This window comes from Salmo trutta, chromosome 33 (genome assembly GCF_901001165.1).
Source record: "Salmo trutta chromosome 33, fSalTru1.1, whole genome shotgun sequence".
Classification (NCBI taxonomy): Eukaryota; Metazoa; Chordata; class Actinopteri; order Salmoniformes; family Salmonidae; genus Salmo; species Salmo trutta.
The window spans coordinates 44,501,223-44,523,261 of NC_042989.1; the positions used below are offsets into that span (position 1 = coordinate 44,501,223).

General features: G+C 46.0%; 1 protein-coding gene across 6 annotated transcripts in view; it reads right to left on the bottom strand.

The window, feature by feature from the left end:
* The window catches only part of LOC115173051 (attractin), a 184,580-nt gene that overhangs the window by 159,408 nt on the left and 3,133 nt on the right, over positions 1–22,039 (bottom strand). For all 6 annotated transcript variants that reach the window (XM_029731038.1, XM_029731036.1, XM_029731035.1 and 3 more), the window contains exons 2-3: positions 7,410–7,493; positions 1,333–1,446 (exon numbers count right to left, since the gene is read on the bottom strand). In XM_029731038.1, coding sequence (XP_029586898.1) covers positions 1,333–1,446; positions 7,410–7,493 — 198 coding nt within the window. The remainder of the gene's footprint in view (positions 1–1,332; positions 1,447–7,409; positions 7,494–22,039) is intronic.

Here is a 22,039-nt window from a genome sequence, read left to right on the forward strand (position 1 = left end):
CAACCACCACCACCACCTACAACCACCACCACCACCTACAATTACCACCACCACCACCACCACCTACAACCACCACCACCACCTACAACCACCACCACCTACAAACCACCACCACCACCACCTACAATTACCACCACCACCACCTACAATTACAACCACCACCACCACCACCTACAATCACCACCACCACCTACAATCACCACCACCACCTACAACCACCACCACCACCTACAACCACCACCACCACCACCTACAACCACCACCACCACCTACAACCACCACCACCACCACCTACAACCACCACCACCACCACCTACAACCACCACCACCACCACCTACAACCACCACCACCACCTACAACCACCACCACCACCTACAACCACCACCACCACCTACAACCACAACCACCACCACCTACAACCTACAATCACCACCACCTACAACCTACAACCACCACCACCTACACCACCACCACCACCTACAACCACCACCACCACCTACAACCACCACCACCACCTACAATTACCACCACCACCACCACCACCTACAACCACCACCACCACCTACAACCACCACCACCACCACCTACAACCACCACCACCACCACCTACAATTACCACCACCACCACCTACAATTACAACCACCACCACCACCACCTACAATCACCACCACCACCTACAATCACCACCACCACCTACAACCACCACCCACCACCTACAACCACCACCACCACCTACAACCACCACACCACCACCTACAACCACCACCACCACCTACAACCACCACCACCACCTACAACCACCACCACCACCTACAACCACCACCACCACCTACAACCACCACCACCACCTACAACCACCACCACCACCTACAACCACCACCACCTACACCACCACCACCTACAACCACCACCACCTACAACCACCACCAACCACCACCACCACCTACAACCACCACCACTACCACCTACAACCACCACCACTACCACCTACAACAACCACCACCACCACCACCTACAACCACCACCACCACCCACCACCACCTACAACCACCACCACCACCTACAACCACCACCACCACCTACAATCATCACAACCACCACCACCACCACCTACAACCACCACCTACAACCACCAGCACCACCACAAATAACTACCACCACCTCCAATCACCACCACCACCTACAATCACCTACAATCACCACAACCACCTAAAACCACCACCTACAATCACCACAACCACCTAAAACCACCACCACCACTACCTACAAATCACAACACCTACAATCATACCTACACATACAGGTGGACCACCACCCTCCCTGTACCCACCTGAAGGCAGCCAGTAGAGGAGTGTAGATAGAGTCACCATCATACACATACAGGTGGTCCCAGCTGCACTCTGTAGCAAAGTGGTCCAACCTCAGTCTGAGGATGCTGTTGGGCCTGCAGGACAGAGACAGAATACAGTCAGGCCTTAGGTTGGAGAAAAATTATTAGCCTTTAGTTTAACTAAACATGGATAACCTCAGGTCAAGGAGACACTTAAGATAAACATGGATATGGTTGAAGTTCAGTTTGAGGATGGTGTTGAAAAAGGTATTGGCTGAATCCCAGAATGCACTAGAGGTCGACCGATTAATCGGAATGGCCGATTAATTAGGGCCAATTTCAAGACTTCATAACAATCGGAAATTTGTATTTGTGGACGCCGATTTGGCCGATGTTTTTTTTTATACCTTTATTTAACTGGGAAAGTCAGTTATGAACACATTCTTATTTACAATGACGACCTACCAGGGAACGGTGGGTTAACTGCCTTGTTCAGGGGCAGAACGACAGATTTTTACCTTGTCAGCTCGGGGATTCAATCTTGCAACCTTACGGTTAACTAGTCCAACGCTCTAACCACCTGCTTTACATTGCACTCCACGAGGAGCCTGCCTGTTACGCGAATGCAGTAAGAAGCCAAGGTAAGTTGCTAGCTAGCATTAAACTTATCTTATAAAAAACAATCAATCAATCATAATCACTAGCTAACTACACATGGTTGATGATATTACTAGTTTATCTAGCCTGTCCTGCGTTGCATATAATCGCTTAGGTACACGTTGCTCCAACCATAAACATCAATGCCTTTCTTAAAATCAATACACAAGTATATATTTTTAAACCTGCATATTTAGTTAATATTGCCTGCTAACATGAATTTCATTTAACTAGGGAAAATGTGTCACTTCTCTTGCAAACAGAGTCAGGGTATATGCAGCAGTTTGGGCCGCCTGGCTCGTTGCGAACTGTGAAGACTATTTCTTCCTAACAAAGACAGCCGACTTCGCCAAACGGGGATGATTTAACAAAAGCGCATTTGCGAAAAAAGCACAATCGTTGCACGACTGTACCTAACCATAAACATCAATTCTTAAAATCAATACACAGAAGTATATATTTTTAAACCTGCATATTTAGCTAAAAGAAATCCAGGTTAGCAGGCAATATTAACCAGGTGAAATTGTGTCATTTTGCATTCATTGCACTCAAGAGTCAGGGTATATGCAACAGTTTGGGCCGCCTGGCTCGTTGCGAACTAATTTGCCAGAATTTTACGTAATTATGACATAACATTGAAGGTTGTGCAATGTAACAGGAATATTTAGACTAACGAGGGATGCCACTCGTTAGATAAAATACGGAACGGTTCCGTATTTCACTGACAGGAAAAACGTTTTGTTTTCGAGATGATAGTTTCCGGATTCGACCATATTAATGACCTAAGGCTCGTATTTCTGTGTGTTATTATGTTATAATGAAGTCTATGATTTGATAGAGCAGTCTGACTGAGCGATGTTAGGCAGCAGCAGGCTCGTAAGCATTCATTCAAACAGCCCTTCGCAATGCATTGCGCTGTTTATGACTTCAAGCCTGTCAACTCCCAAGATTAGGCTGGTGTAACCGATGTGAAATGGCTAGCTAGTTAGCGGGTGCGCGCTAATAGCGTTTCAAACGTCACTCGCTCTGAGACTTGGAGTAGTTGTTTCCCTTCCTCTGCATGGGTAACGATGCTTCGAGGGTGGCTGTTGTCGATGTGTTCCTGGTTCGAGCCCAGGTAGGAGCGAGGAGAGGGACGGAAGCTATACTGTTACACTGACCCTATGGGTCCTGGTCAAAGAGCCCTATTAGAGCCCTATGGGTCCTGGTCAAAGAGCCCTATTAGAGCCCTATGGGTCCTGGTCAAAGTGCCCTATTAGAGCCCTATGGGTCCTGGTCAAAGAGCCCTACTAGAGCCCTACGGGTCCTGGTCAAAGAGCCCTATGGGTCCTGGTCAAAGTGCCCTATTAGAGCCCTATGGGTCCTGGTCAAAGTGCCTTATTAGAGCCCTATGGGTCCTGGTCAGAGAGCCCTATTAGAGCCCTACGGGTCCTGGTCAAAGAGCCCTATTAGAGCCCTATGGGTCCTGGTCAAAGAGCCCTATTAGAGCCCTATGGGTCCTGGTCAAAGAGCCCTATGGGTCCTGGTCAAAGTGCCCTATTAGAGCCCTATGGGTCTTGGTCAAAATGCCCTATTAGAGCCCTATGGGTCCTGGTCAGAGCCCTATTAGAGCCCTATGGGTCCTGGTCAAAGAGCCCTATTAGAGCCCTATGGGTCCTGGTCAGAGCCCTATGGGTCCCGGTCAAAGAGCCCTATGGGTCCTGGTCAAAGTGCCCTATTAGAGCCCTATGGGTCCTGGTCAGAGAGCCCTATTAGAACCCTATGGGTCCTGGTCAAAGAGCCCTATGGGTCCTGGTCAAAGAGCCCTACGGGTCCTGGTCAAAGTGCCCTATTAGAGCCCTATGGGTCTTGGTCAAAATGCCCTATTAGAGCCCTATGGGTCCTGGTCAGAGCCCTATTAGAGCCCTATGGGTCCTGGTCAAAGAACCCTATTAGAGCCCTATGGGTCCTGGTCAAAGTGCCCTATTAGAGCCCTATGGGTCCTGGTCAAAGTGCCCTATTAGAGCCCTATGGGTCCTGGTCAAAGTGCCCTATTAGAGCCCTATGGGTCCTGGTCAGAGAGCCCTATTAGAGCCCTACGGGTCCTGGTCAAAGAGCCCTATTAGAGCCCTATGGGTCCTGGTCAAAGAGCCCTATTAGAGCCCTATGGGTCCTGGTCAAAGAGCCCTATTAGAGCCCTATGGGTCCTGGTCAAAGAGCCCTATTAGAGCCCTATGGGTCCTGGTCAAAGCGCCCTATTAGAGCCCTATGGGTCCTGGTCAAAGCGCCCTATTAGAGCTCTATAGGTCCTGGTCAAAGCGCCCTATTAGAGCCCTATTAGAGCCCTATGGGTCCTGGTCAAAGAGCCCTATTAGAGCCCTATGGGTCCTGGTCAAAGAGCCCTATTAGAGCCCTATGGGTCCTGGTCAAAGCTCCTTATTAGAGCCCTATGGGTCCTGGTCAAAGCTCCCTATTAGAGCCCTATGGGTCCTGGTCAAAGCGCCCTATTAGAGCCCTATTAGAGCCCTATGGGTCCTGCCTATTAGAGCCCTATGGGTCCTGGTCAAAGAGCCCTATTAGAGCCCTATGGGTCCTGGTCAAAGAGCCCTATTAGAGCCCTATGGGTCCTGGTCAAAGCTCCCTATTAGAGCCCTATGGGTCCTGGTCAAAGCTCCTTATTAGAGCCCTATGGGTCCTGGTCAAAGCTCCCTATTAGAGCCCTATGGGTCCTGGTCAAAGTGCCCTATTAGAGCCCTATTAGAGCCCTATGGGTCCTGTTCAAAGAGCCCTATTAGAGCCCTATGGGTCCTGGTCAAAGAGCCCTATTAGAGCCCTATGGGTCCTGGTCAAAGCTCCCTATTAGAGCCCTATGGGTCCTGGTCAAAGCTCCCTATTAGAGCCCTATGGGTCCTGGTCAAAGCTCCCTATTAGAGCCCTATGGGTCCTGGTCAAAGCGCCCTATTAGAGCCCTATGGGTCCTGGTCAAAGCACCCTATTAGAGCCCTATGGGTCCTGGTCAAAGAGCCCTATTAGAGCCCTATGGGTCCTGGTCAAAGCTCCCTATTAGATTCCTATGGGTCCTGGTCAAAGCTCCCTATTAGAGCCCTATGGGTCCTGGTCAAAGCTCCCTATTAGAGCCCTATGGGTCCTGGTCAAAGCTCCCTATTAGAGCCCTATGGGTCCTGGTCAAAGCGCCCTATTAGAGCCCTATTAGAGCCCTATGGGTCCTGGTCAAAGAGCCCTATTAGAGCCCTATGGGTCCTGGTCAAAGAGCCCTATGGGTCCTGGTCAAAGCTCCCTATTAGAGCCCTATGGGTCCTGGTCAAAGCGCCCTATTAGAGCCCTATGGGTCCTGGTCAAAGCGCCCTATTAGAGCCCTATGGGTCCTGGTCAAAGCACCCTATTAGAGCCCTATGGGTCCTGGTCAAAGCGCCCTATTAGAGCCCTATGGGTCCTGGTCAAAGTGCCCTATTAGAGCCCTATGGGTCCTGGTCAAAAGTAGTGCACTAAATAGGAAGCCATTCGGAACACAGGCAATGGATTGTCCTCACTTCATTAGCTAGCTGCTCTTCTAAGAGTCCCACAGCAGAATGATGTCTACATGGATGATTCAATTATTATTATTAAATTCCAGTTCATCACTTTGTTTTTCTCAACATTCTTGTGATTTGGATTCAGAAGATGAACTAGTGGGATAAAGCGCTGATAGCTGTGTGCCCGATAACCGGGTGCCCGATAACCCGGTGCCCGATAACCCGGTGCCCGATAACCCGGTGCCCGATAACCGGGTGCCCGATAACCCGGTGCCCGATAACCCGGTGCCCGATAACCCGGTGCCCGATAACCGGGTGCCCGATAACCCGGTGCCCGATAACACGATAACCCGGTGCCCGATAACCCGGTGCCCGATAACACGATAACCCGGTGCCCGATAACACGATAACCCGGTGCCCGATAACCCGGTGCCCGATAACCCGGTGCCCGATAACACGATAACCCGGTGCCCGATAACACGATAACCCGGTGCCCGATAACCCGGTGCACGATAACACGCTTCATGTAAATGAAGAATCTCTATTTGCATAGAGAATGAAACAGCAAAACCATTTAAAACAAAAATCATTGAATATTATGAAGCTTAGCTTATGACTTGGTATAACTTTCAATTCATAAATAGCAACATATTATTGGTTGATCTTTAAGAGAAGCTTGGCAATACACACTCAGTGGCCAGTTTATTAGGTACACTCACTCTACACTGGGTCGGCCACCCCCTTTGCCTCCAGAACAGTACCGGGTCGGCCACCCCCTTTGCCTCCAGAACAGTACCGGGTCGGCCACCCCCTTTGCCTCCAGAACAGTACCGGGTCAGGCCACCCCCTTTGCCTCCAGAACAGTACTGGGTCAGGCCACCCCCTTTGCCTCCAGAACAGTACCGGGTCAGGCCACCCCCTTTGCCTCCAGAACAGTACTGTGTCGGCCACCCCCTTTACCTCCAGAACAGCCTGATTTGTTCAGGGATGGAAATGTTGCTCAATTGGTATGAAGGGACCTAATGTGTGCCAGAAAGATATTCTCCACAGCATTACACCACCAGCCTGTACCGTGGACACCAGGCAGGATGGGGCCATATCCTGACTCTGCCATCAGCATGCCGCAACAGGTACCAGGATTCCTGGGACCAGGTGACGGTTTGCCACTCCTCAGTTGTCCAGTGTTGGTGACGGCCCAATGGAGCAGCTTCTTCTAACTGATAGGAGCGGAACCCGGTTTGGTCGTCTGCTGCAATAGCCAATCCGTGACAAGGACCGAAGAGTTGTGTTCCAAGATGCCGTTCTCCACACCACTGTTGTACTGCACCGTTATTCGTCTGTTTGTGGCCCGGGTTGTGGCCCGGTCGTGGCCTGGTTGTGGCCCGGTTGTGGCCTGGTCGTGGCCTGGTTGTGGCCTGGTTGTGGCCCGGTTGTGGCCCGGTCGTTATCTTGCACGATTCTTGCCATTCTCCTTTGACTTCTCTCATCAACAAGCTGTTTTTGCACACAGGACTACCGCTGACTGGATGTTTTTTGTTTGTCACACCATTCTCTGTAAACCCTGGACAGTGTCGTGAGTGAAAATCCCAGGAGGCCATTTCTGAGATAGTGGAACAGGCGCGCCTGGCACCGACTATCATACCGACGCTCAAAGTCGCTTAGGCCACTTGTTTTGCTCATTCTAACGTTCAATGGAACAGTAACTGAATGCCTTGATGCCCGTCTGCCTGCTTCATATAGCAAGACACGGCCACGTGACTAACCGTCTGTAGGAGCAAACCATTTGGGTGAACAGGGTGGTGTACCTAATAAACTGACACTGACTGTAGATTGGGCCTATCTTTCAGTGACATTGTGCAGAGGTGGAGGCATGTTGTTGTTGTGCTGTTAGTCTATAGTTATACTGACGTTCCCTCAATGAGCCAGGTGCATTTGGTCTTGTACTTGTAGTTCCCTGGTCCGTCTGTCAGGAACCCTGAGGGACCCGTCAGCCTATAGGAGAGAAGAGAGGTCAAAGGTCAGAACAGTAGGCCAATAGGAGAGCGAGAAAGGGTCAGAGGTTAGCCTATAGGAGAGGACAGATCAGTCAACCAATAGGAGAGAGAGAAGAGAGGTTAGAGATTAAAGGCCATCGCCTCACCTTACTGTACACCTATTACAGTCACACCTGACAACACAGCCATTCATCCAGTCACAAGAGCAGCCATTCATCCAGTCACAAGATCAGCCATTCATCCAGTCCCAAGATCAGCCATTCATCCAGTCCCAAGATCAGCCATTGATCCAGTCCCAAGATCAGCCATTCATCCTGTCACAAGATCAGCCATTCATCCAGTCCCAAGATCAGCCATTCATCCTGTCACAAGATCAGCCATTCATCCAGTCCCAAGATCAGCCATTCATCCAGTCCCAAGATCAGCCATTTATCCAGTCCCAAGATCAGCCATTGATCCAGTCCCAAGATCAGCCATTCATCCTGTCACAAGATCAGCCATTCATCCTCTAGGAGGTAAAAGTAAAGCATATCTCATCAGTTGGACTGAGTGCAGCACCAACCAGTGACTAACCATCTGACTGCACTATAGACTAGGGTTGCACATTTTGGGAAATATTCAGAGGTGGAAACTTTCCGTGGGAATTAACGGAAATATATGCAAATATATGCAAATTAATACCATTTAAATGTAGATGGGTTTTTTTTTGCATTGGATATATTTACCATATCATATGGAGACAGAAACATAAACCTTTTACCTTATCATAATTAGAAATAAATCGCAAATGATTCAATCATTCTAATAGAAATAAAAAAAAAAAATTGTTATGAATTGAACTTGAATTAAATGAGTTGACTCTTCACATGGGATGATTTCACTGAACAACAAAAGGGAATATTGATCTCCAATGATCCATCTCATCTCCTAGAAACGTTTTCAACATACATCTGTTAAATGATAGTCTAGAAACTAAAGCTTTGGTTGTCTTCCTCTCAGGCTTCCATGTCTTCTCCCTGGACCTCCTCAATGTCCCCCTCTTGAACATCAGACTCTGAGGCCTCATCTTCACTGTCACTTTCCAACCTTGTTGAGGTTGGCTCGTTGTCAGGCTCAAAAAGCCTCAAATTTGCCCGGATGGCCACCAATGTTTCAATCCTTGTATTGGTCAGCCTGTTGCGTGCTTTGGTGTGTGTGTTCCCAAACAAGGACCAGTTGCGCTCTGAGGCGGCTGATGTTGGTGGGATTTGGAGGATGATGATGATGGAGGCAACAGGGGAAAGAGCCTCAGATCCACAAAGTAACTTCCACCAGGTGGCTGATGAGATATGTTGGCACGACTGCATATTGCGTCTCCATCCCAAAGTCCTTGCTTGGAAATGTACTTCGCCAGATTGCCAAGAACCTTGGCCTGGATGAGGACAATATGGCGAGACACGGTAGTGACGGTAGTGATGACACCATAGGCCTTGCTGATCTCTGCACCAGACAGGATGCTCTTGCCAGCATACAGTCGTGGCCAAAAGTTTTGAGAATGACACAAATATTAATTTTCACAAAGTCTGCTGCCTCAGTGTCTTTAGATATTTTTGTCAGATGTTACTATGGAATACTGAAGTATAATTACAGGCATTTCATAAGTATCAAAGGCTTTTATTGACAATTACATGAAGTTGATGCAAAGAGTCAATATTTGCAGTGTTGACCCTTCTTTTTCAAGACCTCTGCAATCTGCCCTGGCATGCTGTCAATTAACTTCTGGGCCACATCCTGACTGATGGCAGCCCATTCTTGCATAATCAATGCTTGAAGTTTGTCAGAATTTGTGGGTTTTTGTTTGTCCACCCGCCTCTTGAGGATTGACCACAAGTTCTCAATGGGATTAAGGTCTGGGGAGTTTCCTGGCCATGGACCCAAAATATCAATGTTTTGTTCCCCGAGCCACTTAGTTATCACTTTTGCCTTAGGGCAATGTGCTCCATCATGCTGGAAAAGGCATTGTTCGTCACCAAACTGTTCCTGGATGGTTGGGAGAAGTTGCTCTCGAAGGATGTGTTGGTACCATTCTTTATTCATGGTTGTGTTCTTAGGCAAAATTGTGAGTGAGCCCACTCCCTTGGCTGAGAAGCAACCCCACACATGAATGGTCTTAGGATGCTTTACTGTTGGCATGACACAGGACTGATGGTAGCGCTCACCTTGTCTTCTCCAGATAAGGTTTTTTCCGGATGCCCAAACAATCGGAAAGGGGATTCATCAGAGAAAATGACTTTACCCCAGTCCTCAGCAGTCCAATCCCTGTACCTTTTGCAGAATATCAGTCTGTCCCTGATGTTTTCCTGGAGAGAAGAGGCTTCTTTGCTGCCCTTCTTGACACCAGGCCATCCTCCAAAAGTCTTAGCCTCACTGTGCGTGCAGATGCACTCACACCTGCCCTGCTGCCATTCCTGAGCAAGCTCTGTACTGGTGGTGCCCCGATCCCACAGCTGAATCAACATTAGGAGACGTCCTGGTTGCTTGCTGGACTTTCTTGGGCGCACTGAAGCCTTCTTCACCACAATTGAACCGCTCTCCTAGAAGTTCTTGATGATCCGATAAATGGTTGATTTAGGTGCAATCTTACTGGCAGCAATATCCTTGCCTGTGAAGCCCTTTTTGTGCAAAGCAATGATGACGGCACGTCTTTCCTTGCAGGTAACCATGGCTGACAGAGGAAGAACAATGATTCCAAGCACCACCCTCCTTTTGAAGCTTCCAGTCTGTTATTCGAACTCAATCAGCATGACAGAGTGATCTCCAGCCTTGTCCTCATCAACACTCACACCTGTGTTAACCTGTGCTACAAGAATTCCACCGTCGCCGTCCGGATCGGCCGGCGCCTCGCCCTCCGGGCCGTCCCCGAGGCCGGCGTCGGAGGGGTACTGTCACAGTCTCTAACGAAGGTGGCGCCCCTCCTCGGTCGGGAGGCGCTCGGCGGTCGTCGTCGCCGGCCTATTAGCTGCCACCGATCGTTGTTTCTGTGTCGTTTGGTTTTGTCTGTCTATCCCGCACCTGTTTTGTGTTTGTCATTAGTGGGGGGTTATTTAGTGTGTATTTTCAGTTGGGGTTCTCGTGCGGGATTGTCCACTCAGGACAGTTGCGATTGTAAACTGTTATTGTCCATTATATTGCCGGGCTGCGCCCCGTGCGCTTTTTTTTCAGTGCGCTTATTTTGGGAAGGTGTTTTCCCCTGGCGGACTTCGCCACGCGACCTACGGCTATTGCGTTTTGCTATTATTATTAACGAGAGAATCACTGACATGATGTCAGCTGGTCCTTTTGTGGCAGGGCTTAAATGCAGTGGAAATGTTTTTGGGGGATTCAGTTCATTTGCATGGCAAAGAGAGACTTTGCAATTAATTGAAATTCATCTGATCACTCTTCATAACATTCTGGAGTATATGCAAATTGCCATCATACAAACTGAGGCAGCAGACTGTGAAAATTAATAGTCATTCTCAAAACTTTTGGCCACAACTGTACTTGGGGTCCAACATGTACACTGCAGCGTGTATGGGCTTCAGGTAAAAGTCTTCACGCTTTTTGATGCATTTCATAACTGCAGTTTCCTCTGCTTGGAGCAATAGTGAAGTGGGCAGGGCTGTACGGATTTCTTCTCTTACATCTGCAAGCAGAGTCTGAACATCAGACAGGATGGCATTGTCTCCCTCAATCCGTGCAATGGCTACTGCTACAGGTTTCAGGAGTTTCAGGCTGCTTACCACTCTCTCCCAAAATACATCATCCAGGAGGATCCTCTTGATGGGGCTGTCCATATCGGCAGACTGTGATATGGCCATTTCTTGGAGAGACTCCTTCCCCTCCAGGAGACTGTCAAACATGATAACACCAGCCCACTACATTGAAGCTTGCTGGGCAGCTTCAATGTAGTGATCTTATTCTTCTCGCTTTGCTTGGTGAGGTAGATTGCTGCTATAACTTGATGACCCTTCACATACCTAACCATTTCCATTGGCTCTCTTGTAGAGCATATCCATTGTTTTCAGTGTCATGATGTCCTTGAGGAGCAGATTCAATGCATGAGCAGCACAGCCAATGGGTGTGATGTGAGGGTAGGACTCCTCCACTTTAGACCAAGCAGCCTTCATGTTCGCAGCATTGTCTGTCAACAGTGCAAATACCTTCTGTGGTCCAAGGTCATTGATGACTGCCTTCAGCTCATCTGCAATGTAGAGACCGGTGTGTCTGTTGTCCCTTGTGTCTGTGCTCTTGTAGAATACTGGTTGAGAGGTGGAGATGATGTGTAGTTAATTATTCCTTGCCCACGAACATTCGACCGCCCATCAGAGATGATTGCAATGCAGTCTGCTTTCTCTATGATTTGCTTGACCTTCACTTGAACTCTGTTGAACTCTGCATCCAGCAAAATTATTAGATAAAGCATGTCTGGTTGGAGGGGTGTATGCTGTGCCAAGAACATTCAGAAATCTCTTCTAATACACATTGCCTGTGAGCATCAGAGGTGAACCAGTTGCATTCACAGCTCGAGCAAGACATTCATCAGCATTTCTCTGACTATGTTCCTCCATTGAGTAAAAAAACACTTCTGATTCCAGGAGGACCATGAGCTGTTGCTATCGATAAGGTGTCTGATTCATAATTTCACCTCCAATAGAAGTAGAGGGACTTTAGTCAGAGGTTGCTTGTTGTGAGTGCTGAGGGAACTTTATGCACTTGGCCAGATGATTCTGCATCTTTGTTGCATTCTTCACATATGATTTGGCTCAGTATTTGCAAATCTACACAGCTTTTCCTTCTACATTAGCTGCAGTGAAATGTCTCCACCCATCAGATAGTGCCCGTGGCATTTTCCTGTAAAGATTAGAAAAAGATTAGTAAAAAATGTATAAAAAAAATACCATTCCATGTACAGATAAATAGTTAGAGCCGTTAGATTAAACAACTATTTTGTAAGATAAATGTTTTAAAATGAAACAGATGGAAACAGGTGAATTAACACTCCTCAGTTAGCAGGCTCATGCAAGCTAAAACCCACATGGTAGCAAAAACTAACTAGCAGAAATTGTTAACAAGTTAGGAAGGATTTAAACACACTTTGCTGTAGGCTATTATTTAACAAAAAAGAATGTCAAATAAAATATATTCACCCCACCCAGTATTGTAATCAAAACTTACCAGAAAGCATGTAGTCCTTGGCTCAGACAGTGTAGTAGTGTGGGCTCTACAGCATCTCATTAGTGTGCAAGATCTTGAGAATCAGCTGTACATGTGATGGAAGAAGAGGGTTGCAGTTCCATTGAATTGTGGATAGTTTAACCAAAATATGCCACAACACCTAGAATTGCCTTGTGTATCCCACAAAAAGGTTCACTGTTATAAGCTAACTCTTAGCTGAATTTAAGCAAAATTCCCTAAATTTACCGGAAAGTTTCCGACCCTTTGCAACCTTACTATAGACAGAGGATGGTTGAAGAGTTAAATGTAGATGTTGTCATCTAATGACAGCTCACACAAACTGCCATAATGTTTTAGTGTGACTGTCCTCTCCAGTCACAAGCCAGATGGCTGATCAATGAACAGGGATATACAGGGACAGAGAGGGATTTATGCTGAGCTGTTCTTCAACCAGTTCTAGCTGAGCAACTGCCTTTATTTACTCCTGTTATTGTTGGGATGTTCTTCCAAAAAAGGAACCTCCAATCTATTGAGCTGTTGTAGACTTCTGACCTGTTCGTGTTAGTAATGAGTGATTGTTATCGTTACAAGTTATCGTTAAACTACTCATTGTGTATAATTCCTCGTGCTATAATTTCTCTCTCTCTCTCTGCATTGTTGGGAAAGGCCGGTAAGTCAACATTTCACTGTTAGTCTACACCGGTTGTTTACCAAGCATGTGCCAAATAACATTTGGAGGTGCTGGATAGACATTTGTTCGACATACCAGTCATAAGAGGAGTAGTAAATGAAGGTAGTTGCTTAAAATTCCATATTTGGTGAGAAACAAACTTATTTTGACATTAGAAAGCTCACAGTTTGTTTAACATGATTTTGAACGACTACCTCATCTCTGTACCCCACACATACAATTATCTGTAATGTCCCTCAGTCCAGCAGGGAGGTTTTCCAATGCCTTACAATAAAAAGCAGACATTGAATATCCTTTTGAGCATGGTGAAGTTATTAATTACATTTTGGTGCATCAATACACCCAGTCATTAAAGAAACAGGCATCCTTCCTAACTCAGTTACCGGAGAGGAAAGAAACCCTTCTGGGATTTCATCATGAGGCCAATGGTGAAACAGTTACAGAGTTTAATGGCAGTGATAGGAGAAAACTGAAGATAGTTACTCCACAATATTAACCTAATTGACTGACTAAAAAGAAGAATACAAATATTCCAAAACATGTATTCTGTTTATGGAGACGGCTCTCAACTAGGAGGCATTCTGCCTTCCGGGAAACAGAAAGGACAATGGAGACGGCTCTCAACTTACAGATCCATACAGCTATGGAGCCTCCATCCTATTAAACTACACTGTAGTAGTTACAGATCCATACAGCTATGGAGCCTCCATCCTACTAAACTACACTGTAGTAGTTACAGATCCATACAGCCTCCATCCTACTAAAGTACACTGTAGCAGTTACAGATCCATACAGCCTCCATCCTACTAAACTACACTGTAGCAGTTACAGATCCATACAGCTACGGAGCCTCCATCCTACTAAACTACACTGTAGTAGTTACAGATCCATACAGCCTCCATCCTACTAAACCACACTGTAGCAGTTACAGATCCATACAGCTATGGAGCCTCCATCCTACTAAACTACACTGTAGTAGTTACAGATCCATACAGCCTCCATCCTACTAAACCACACTGTAGCAGTTACAGATCCATACAGCTATGGAGCCTCCATCCTACTAAACTACACTGTAGTAGTTACAGATCCATACAGCTATGGAGCCTCCATCCTAATATTTACACTACCGTTCAAAAGTTTGGGGTCACTGAGAAATGTCCTTGTTTTTGAAAGAAAATGTTACAAAAATTGTCCCTTAAAATAACATCAAATTGATCAGAAATACAGTGTAGACATTGTTAATGTTTCAAATGACTATTGTAGCTGGAAACAGCAGATTTTTAAGGGAATATCTACACAGGAGTACAGAGGCCCATTATCAGCAACCATCACTCCTGTGTTCCAATGGCACGTTGTGTTAGATAATCCATGTTTATAATTTTAAAAGGCAATTGATCATTAGAAAACCCTTTTGCAATTATGTTAGCACAGCTGAAAACTGTTGTCCTGATTAAATAAGCAATAAAACTGGCCTTCTTTAGACTAGTTGAGTATCTGGAGCATCAGCATTTGTGGGTTCGATTACAGGCTCAAAATGGCCAGAAACAAAGAACTTTCTTCTGAAACTCATCAGTCTATTCTTGTTCTGAGAAATGAAGGCTATTCCATGCGAGAAATTGCCAAGAAACTGAAGATCTGGTACAACGCTGTGTACTACTCCCTTCACAGAACAGCACAAACTGTCTCTAACCAGAATAGAAAGAGGAGTGGGAGGCCCCGGTGCACAACTGAGCAAGAGGATAAGTGCATTAGTGTGTCTAGTTAGAGAAACAGACGCCTCACAAGTCCTCAACTGGCAGCTTCATTAAATAGTACCTGCAAAACACCAGTCTCAACGTCAACAGTGAAGAGGCGACTCCGGGATGCTGTCCTTTTAGGCAGAGTTGCAAAGAAAAAGCCATATCTCAGACTGGCCAATAAAAATAAAATATTAAGATGGGCAAAAGAACACAGACACTGGACAGAGGAAGAATGGAAAAAAGTTATGGACAGACAAATATAAGTTTGTGGTGTTCGTATCACAAAGAATCTGTAGCTCAGTTGGTAGAGCATGGTGTTTGCAACGCATGGTGTTTGCAATGCCAGGGTTGTGGGTTCGATTCCCACGGGGAGCCATGTATGAAATGTATGCATTCACTACTGTAAGTCGCTCTGGATAAAACCGTCTGCTAAATGACTTAAATGTAAATGTAAATGAAAGAAGAGCATTTGTGAGACGCAGAAAAAATGAAAAGATTCTGGAGGAGTGCTTGACGCCATCTGTCATCATGGTGGAGGCAATGTGATGGTCTGGGGGTGCTTTGGTGGTGGTAAAGTGGGAGATTTGTACAGGGTAAAATGGATCTTGAAGAAGGAAGGCTATCACTCCATTCTACAACGGCATGCCATACGCTGTGGGCGACGCTTAATTGGAGCCAATTTCCTCCTACAACAGGACAATGACCCAAAGCACAGCTCCAAACTATGCAAGAACTATTTAGGGAAGAAGCAGTCAGCTGGTATTCTGTCTATAATGGAGTGGCCAGCACAGTCACCGGATCTCAACCCTATTGGGGAGGCAGGTAGCCTAGTGGTTAGAGCGTTGGACTAGTAACCAAAAGGTTGGTGGATCGAATCCCCGAGCTGACAAGGCAAAAATCTGTTGTTCTGCCCCTGAATAAGGTAGTTAACCCACTATTCCTAGGTGGTCATTATAAATAAGTATTGAATAAGTATTCTATATTGAACTGTTGTGGGAGCAGCTTGACCGTATGGTACGTAAGAAGTGCCCATCAAGCCAATCCAATTTGTGGGAGGTGCTTCAGCAAGCATGGGGTGAAATCTCTTCAGATTACCTCAACAAATTGACAACTAGAATGCCAAAGGGCTACAAGGCTGTAATTTCTGCAAATGGAGGATTCTTTGATGAAAGCAAAGTTGAAGGACAATTATTATTTCAATTAAAAATCATTATTTATAACCTTGTGAACATCTTGACTATATTTCCTATTCATTTTGCAACTCATTTTATGTATGTTTTCATGGAAAGCAAGGCCATTTCTAAGTGACCCTAAACTTTTGAACGGTAGTGTATATATATATATATTCCATTCTAATATGGTAAATATTGCATTCATTGTCTGTGTATCAAGTTTACAAACCATAATTTCAAGTTCATCCTGAAGTGTTCCAACCCACCCTGCTATTGAAAAAGGCCTTCCTTCCAAGGGGTGACACTTCAGGCTGATGAGTGAGTTTCCCACATCCCATCTGCTATATTCACCTCCTAAGCTCACTCCACAGCGCCCCCAGTGGTTGACAGCGCAACTGTAGTTCCGAGTCCAGTGGCACCACTGTAAAGGACGTCACGCTGTCTGCTTAGCAAATACTGCTTCCCTCTGATTCAGCTCATATGACGACTCGAACTTAGGACTTGTGCCTCAAACACGTGACCGCCCTCCTGTAAAACATACCAATCCGTCATCCATTTAAAAAGGCCTTCTTCAACTGCGTAAGGGGCGACACTTCAGTCTGAGAAGTCAGTTCCACAGATCCACATCTGCTACACTAACACAAGTCTTCAAGATCAGTTAGTCATCAAAAGATCGTAGTGAAAAGATGGAATGTTCCAGAACATGCATCCTGTTTGCAACAAGGCACCAAAGTAACACCGCAAAAAAATGTGGTAAAGCAACTAACTTTTTGTCCTGAATACAAAGTGTTTTGGGCAAATCCAATACATCACTGAGTACCACTCTTCATATTTTCAAGCATATAGTGGTGGCTGCATCATGTTATGGGTATGCTTGTAAAAAAAATTACAGAACGGCGCTAAGCACAGGCAAAATCCTAGAGGAAAACCTGGTTTCCAACAGACACTGGGAGATGAATTCACCTGTCAACAGGACAATAACCTAAAACAAGGCCAAATATATACTGGAGTTGCTTACCAAGAAGACAGTGAATGTTCCTGAGTGTCCGAGTTACAGTTTTGACTTAAAATCTACTTGAAAGACTTAGCTCTTACACCGAATGCAAAAAAAACTGTTGATTTGGAGATTTAACACGACCCTGTTGTCGAACAAAGAATTCTGTGCCTTTATTTTGACCAACATAGATGAATTCATTCAAATGAATAAAAATTATGACACCTCCCTCGCCCTTCTTTGGGAGACTTTCAAAGCTGTATGACGGGGAAAGATCATTTCTTACATTATGTCAAAGAAAACTGAAACGTTAGGAACTGGTCCCGTGTGGCTCAGTTGGTAGAGCATGGTGTTTGCAACGCCAGGGTTGTGGGTTCGATTCCCATGGGGGACCAGTACGGAGAGAAAAAAAAATGAAAAAAAATGTATGCATTCACAACTGTAAGTCACTCTGGATAAGAGCGTCTGCTAAATGACTAAAATGTAAAAATGAACTGGTGGACTCAATCCTAGCAATAGACCGCCAATATAACTTCACCATCCCATGAATTATATGCAGAGAGGCTGAAACTTCAAACTCAATTTAATCTGCTTTCCACTGATAAAGCAGAGTTTCTGTTGCAATGAACAAGGGGGACATACTACGAATATGGTGACAAGACCAGCCGCCTATTGGCACAACAACTTAAATGCCAGTCAGCATCTCATCTTATCTCTCATCTTATCTCAGGACTTTTCCCGTAATCTTACAAGTGAATCCTCTAATATTAATTCAACTAACCACTACAAAGCTGAACCCCCATCAGATAATACGGCTATGGACAACTTTTTAGAGAACGTGGATATCCCATCCATTGATATGGACATGAGTAAAGTTCTGGACAACCCTCTGCATCAAGATGAGATAAAGGGTCTAAAGTTAATGCAAAGTGGCAAGGCCCCAGGCCGTGATGGCAAGGCCCCAGGCCCTGATGACAAGGCCCCAGGCCCTGATGACAAGGCCCCAGGCCCTGATGTCTTCCCAGTCAATTTGTTTAAACAAATTCTCAGATTAACTCGTCCCATTACATTATTAGATATGTTCACCGACTTATCACATGGCTCTCCCCCGACGCTAACTCAAGCCTCCATCTCACTTATACTTAAGATCCGGTGGAATGTAGGGGGTATCGGCCCATTTCCCTTTTGAACACCGATGTTAAACTATTAGCTAAGGTTCTAGCATGCCGGTTGGAACCTTCAGGATGTCATATCTGATGGTCAAACGGGTTTTATCAAAGGGCGACAACTGTTTTCCAATGTACACCGGCTTTTGAACATTATACTCTCTCCGGACCCCGAAATTGTTGTTTCTCTTGATGCAGAGAAGGCTTTCGCCTGGGTGGAGTGGGATTATTTATTTTAAGATTTGGGTTTTGGGTCCAATTTCATATCATGGATACGTCTGCTCTATTCTGCTCCTACGGCTAGCGTCCAACTCTCAACATTCAAAATACTTCCCCCTCTCCAGAGGGACCCGTCAAGGGTGCCCTATGTCCCCGCTCCTTTTTTCTAGTGCGATAGAACTGCTCTCCTTGGCCTTAAAATGATCTCCATCATTTACTGTAATCCACCGAGCTGGTGAAGAAGTGTCAATGTATGGTCTACTATTATTTAGGTGTGAATATAACACACTCTCTGGCTACCCTCCATAAAACTAACTTTGCAAGCCTAGTCATACGAGTTAAAGTAGAATTACAATGCTGGGATAGTCTGCCTCTCTCATTAGCTGGCAGAATCCAATCTGTTAAAATGAACATTTTACCTAGGTTTCTATACCTTTTTCAACATCTTCCAATCTTTCTGCCAAAATCTTTTTTTTTTTTTTACCAAGTTTGATAGGCTCATCAGTCATTTTATCTGGGCAGGCAAATCACCTAGGATACGTAGAGCAATACTTCAAAGAAGGAGACAAGATGGAGGATTGGCACTTCCAAATGTACTGCTTTACTATTGGGCAGCCAATATTCAAAAGATTATGGTCTGGTGTAATGCTCCAGGGACCAACTGGTGCTTATAAGATGTGCACTCCTGCCAATCATCCTCCCTTTCTGCTCTTGCCTGTGCCCCACTGTCCTTGTGTCTTTCAAAGTATCCTGGAAACCCCATTGTGCGCTCTACTTTTAAGATCTGGAGATAATTTGGTCAACATTTTAGACTTTCTGTCTCTTCTCTTCTAAGCCCCATCTGTATCAACCACCTATTTTTACCCTCCAAACTCCACCAGGCTTTTGTTTTGTGGCGTGAGAGAGGTTTGGTTTGTTTCAAAGATGTATTTTTAGATGAGAAGTTTATCGGCTTTAATGATCTCGTTGCTAAATCTAATCTGGCTCATTATAATCTTTTCCGCTATTTTCAAGCCCGTAACTTTGTTCACTCTCATTAACTGCCTCCCAAGACGATGCTCGAGGAGATTTTGTCCCTCCCGTGGAGTCAGCACGGTCTGATTTCTAGATTATATGACATTATGCTGTCCTCTGAACCCTCTCCAATAAACAAAATCAAGACAGACTGGGGTAGTGAACCTAAACTTGACTTTACAGACGACTGGCGGGACGAGGCTTTACAGACGACTGGCGGGACGAGGCTTTACAGACGACCGGCGGGACGAGGCTTTACAGACGACCGGCGGGACGAGGCTTTACAGACGACCGGCGGGACGAGGCTTTACAGACGACCGGCGGGACGAGGCTTTACAGACGACCGGCGGGACGAGGCTTTACAGACGACCGGCGGGACGAGGCTTTACAGACGACCGGCGGGACGAGGCTTTACAGACGACCGGCGGGACGAGGCTTTACAGACGACCGGCGGGACGAGGCTTTACAGACGACCGGCGGGACGAGGCTTTACAGACGACCGGCGGGACGAGGCTTTACAGACGACCGGCGGGACGAGGCTTTACAGACGACCGGCGGGACGAGGCGGGACGAGGCTTTACAGACGACCGGCGGGACGAGGCGGGACGAGGCTTTACAGACGACTGGCGGGACGAGGCTTTACAGACGACCGGCGGGACGAGGCTTTACAGACGACCGGCGGGACGAGGCGGGACGAGGCTTTACAGACGACTGGCGGGACGAGGCTTTACAGATGACTGGCGGGAGGAGGCTTTACAGACGACTGGCGGGACGAGGCTTTACAGACGACCGGCGGGAGGAGGCTTTACAGACGACCGGCGGGAGGAGGCTTTACAGACGACCGGCGGGACGAGGCTTTACAGACGACCGGCGGGACGAGGCTTTACAGACGACCGGCGGGACAAGGGTCTTCTTAGGGTTAACTCCACATCATGTGCTCGGTTAGGTTTAATTCAGTTCAAAGTCTTGCACAGAATTCACTACACCAAAGAAAGATGTAAATTCCTCCCAGACACAAATGACACGTGATGGATGTTCATTCACTCCTGCAGACCACAGCCATGTTTTATTAGTGTTCAAAGCTGTCTGAGTATTGGACATCCTTTTTTAATACGCACTCTAACATTCTAGATCTTGGCCTGCAGCCTTGTCCTCTAATAGCCATATTTGGAGGTCCATCTTTGTTGCCTCGTCTCACTAAAAGTAAAGCAGTCGTAACGTTTGCTTCCCTTACAGCCCTCCAGCAGATCTTCCTAAACTGGAAATCCTTCAAACCTCCCACTGTATCATCCTGGTTGAAAGATCTGTCTTTTCTACACTTAGAAAAAATGAAATACACTTTGAGAGGCTCTACTGGTGACTTTTACTTGAGATGGCAGCCTTTAATTTCCTGTTTTGAATAGTTGCCCTCTATTGATCAGGAGTAAGAATGTTGGCCAACGGGATACAAGAGGGTAGAGATAGTATGTTGAGATATTTTGTATTTATTTTTGTGTACTTGTGTACATATGTATATTTATATATTATCTTAATTGTAAATTTGTTACAGAAATTGTAAATGTATGCAGCTTTTGTTGTTAAAAGGGTGTTTCAATAAGTATAGGGGGATAAAAATGATGTATCTGGTAAATTTGTAATTCTTCATATGTCCAATAAAAATATATAGAAAAAATAACATCTAAAACATCTACTTGAAAATCTATGGAGGAACTGATCCAGCAATGATCAACAACCAATTTGAAGAATTTTGAAAAAACAAAGGAAAAAAAATTGGCAAATGTTGAACAATCCAGGTGTGGAAAGCTCTTAGATACGTACCTAGAAAGACTCACAGCTGTAATCGCTGCCCAGGGTGCTTCTAAAAAGTATTGATTCAGAGGTGTGAATACTTACGATTTATTTATTTAACTGGGCAAGTCAGTTAAGAACAATTCTTATTTACAATGACAACCTACCAAAAGATGAAATCTCGCGTCTTGTGACGGCCGGCCGCCCAACAACCTGCCCACTTGACCCTATCCCCTCCTCTCTTCTCCAGACCATTTCCGGAGACCTTCTCCCCTACCTCACCTCGCTCATCAACTCATCCTTGACCGCTGGCTACGTCCCTTCCGTCTTCAAGAGAGCGAGAGTTGCACCCCTTCTGAAAAAACCTACACTCGATCCCTCCGATGTCAACAACTACAGACCAGTATCCCTTCTTTCTTTTCTCTCCAAAACTCTTGAACGTGCCGTCCTTGGCCAGCTCTCCTGCTATCTCTCTCAGAACGACCTTCTTGATCCTAATCAGTCAGGTTTCAAGACTGGGCATTCAACTGAGACTGCTCTTCTCTGTGTCACGGAGGCTCTCCGC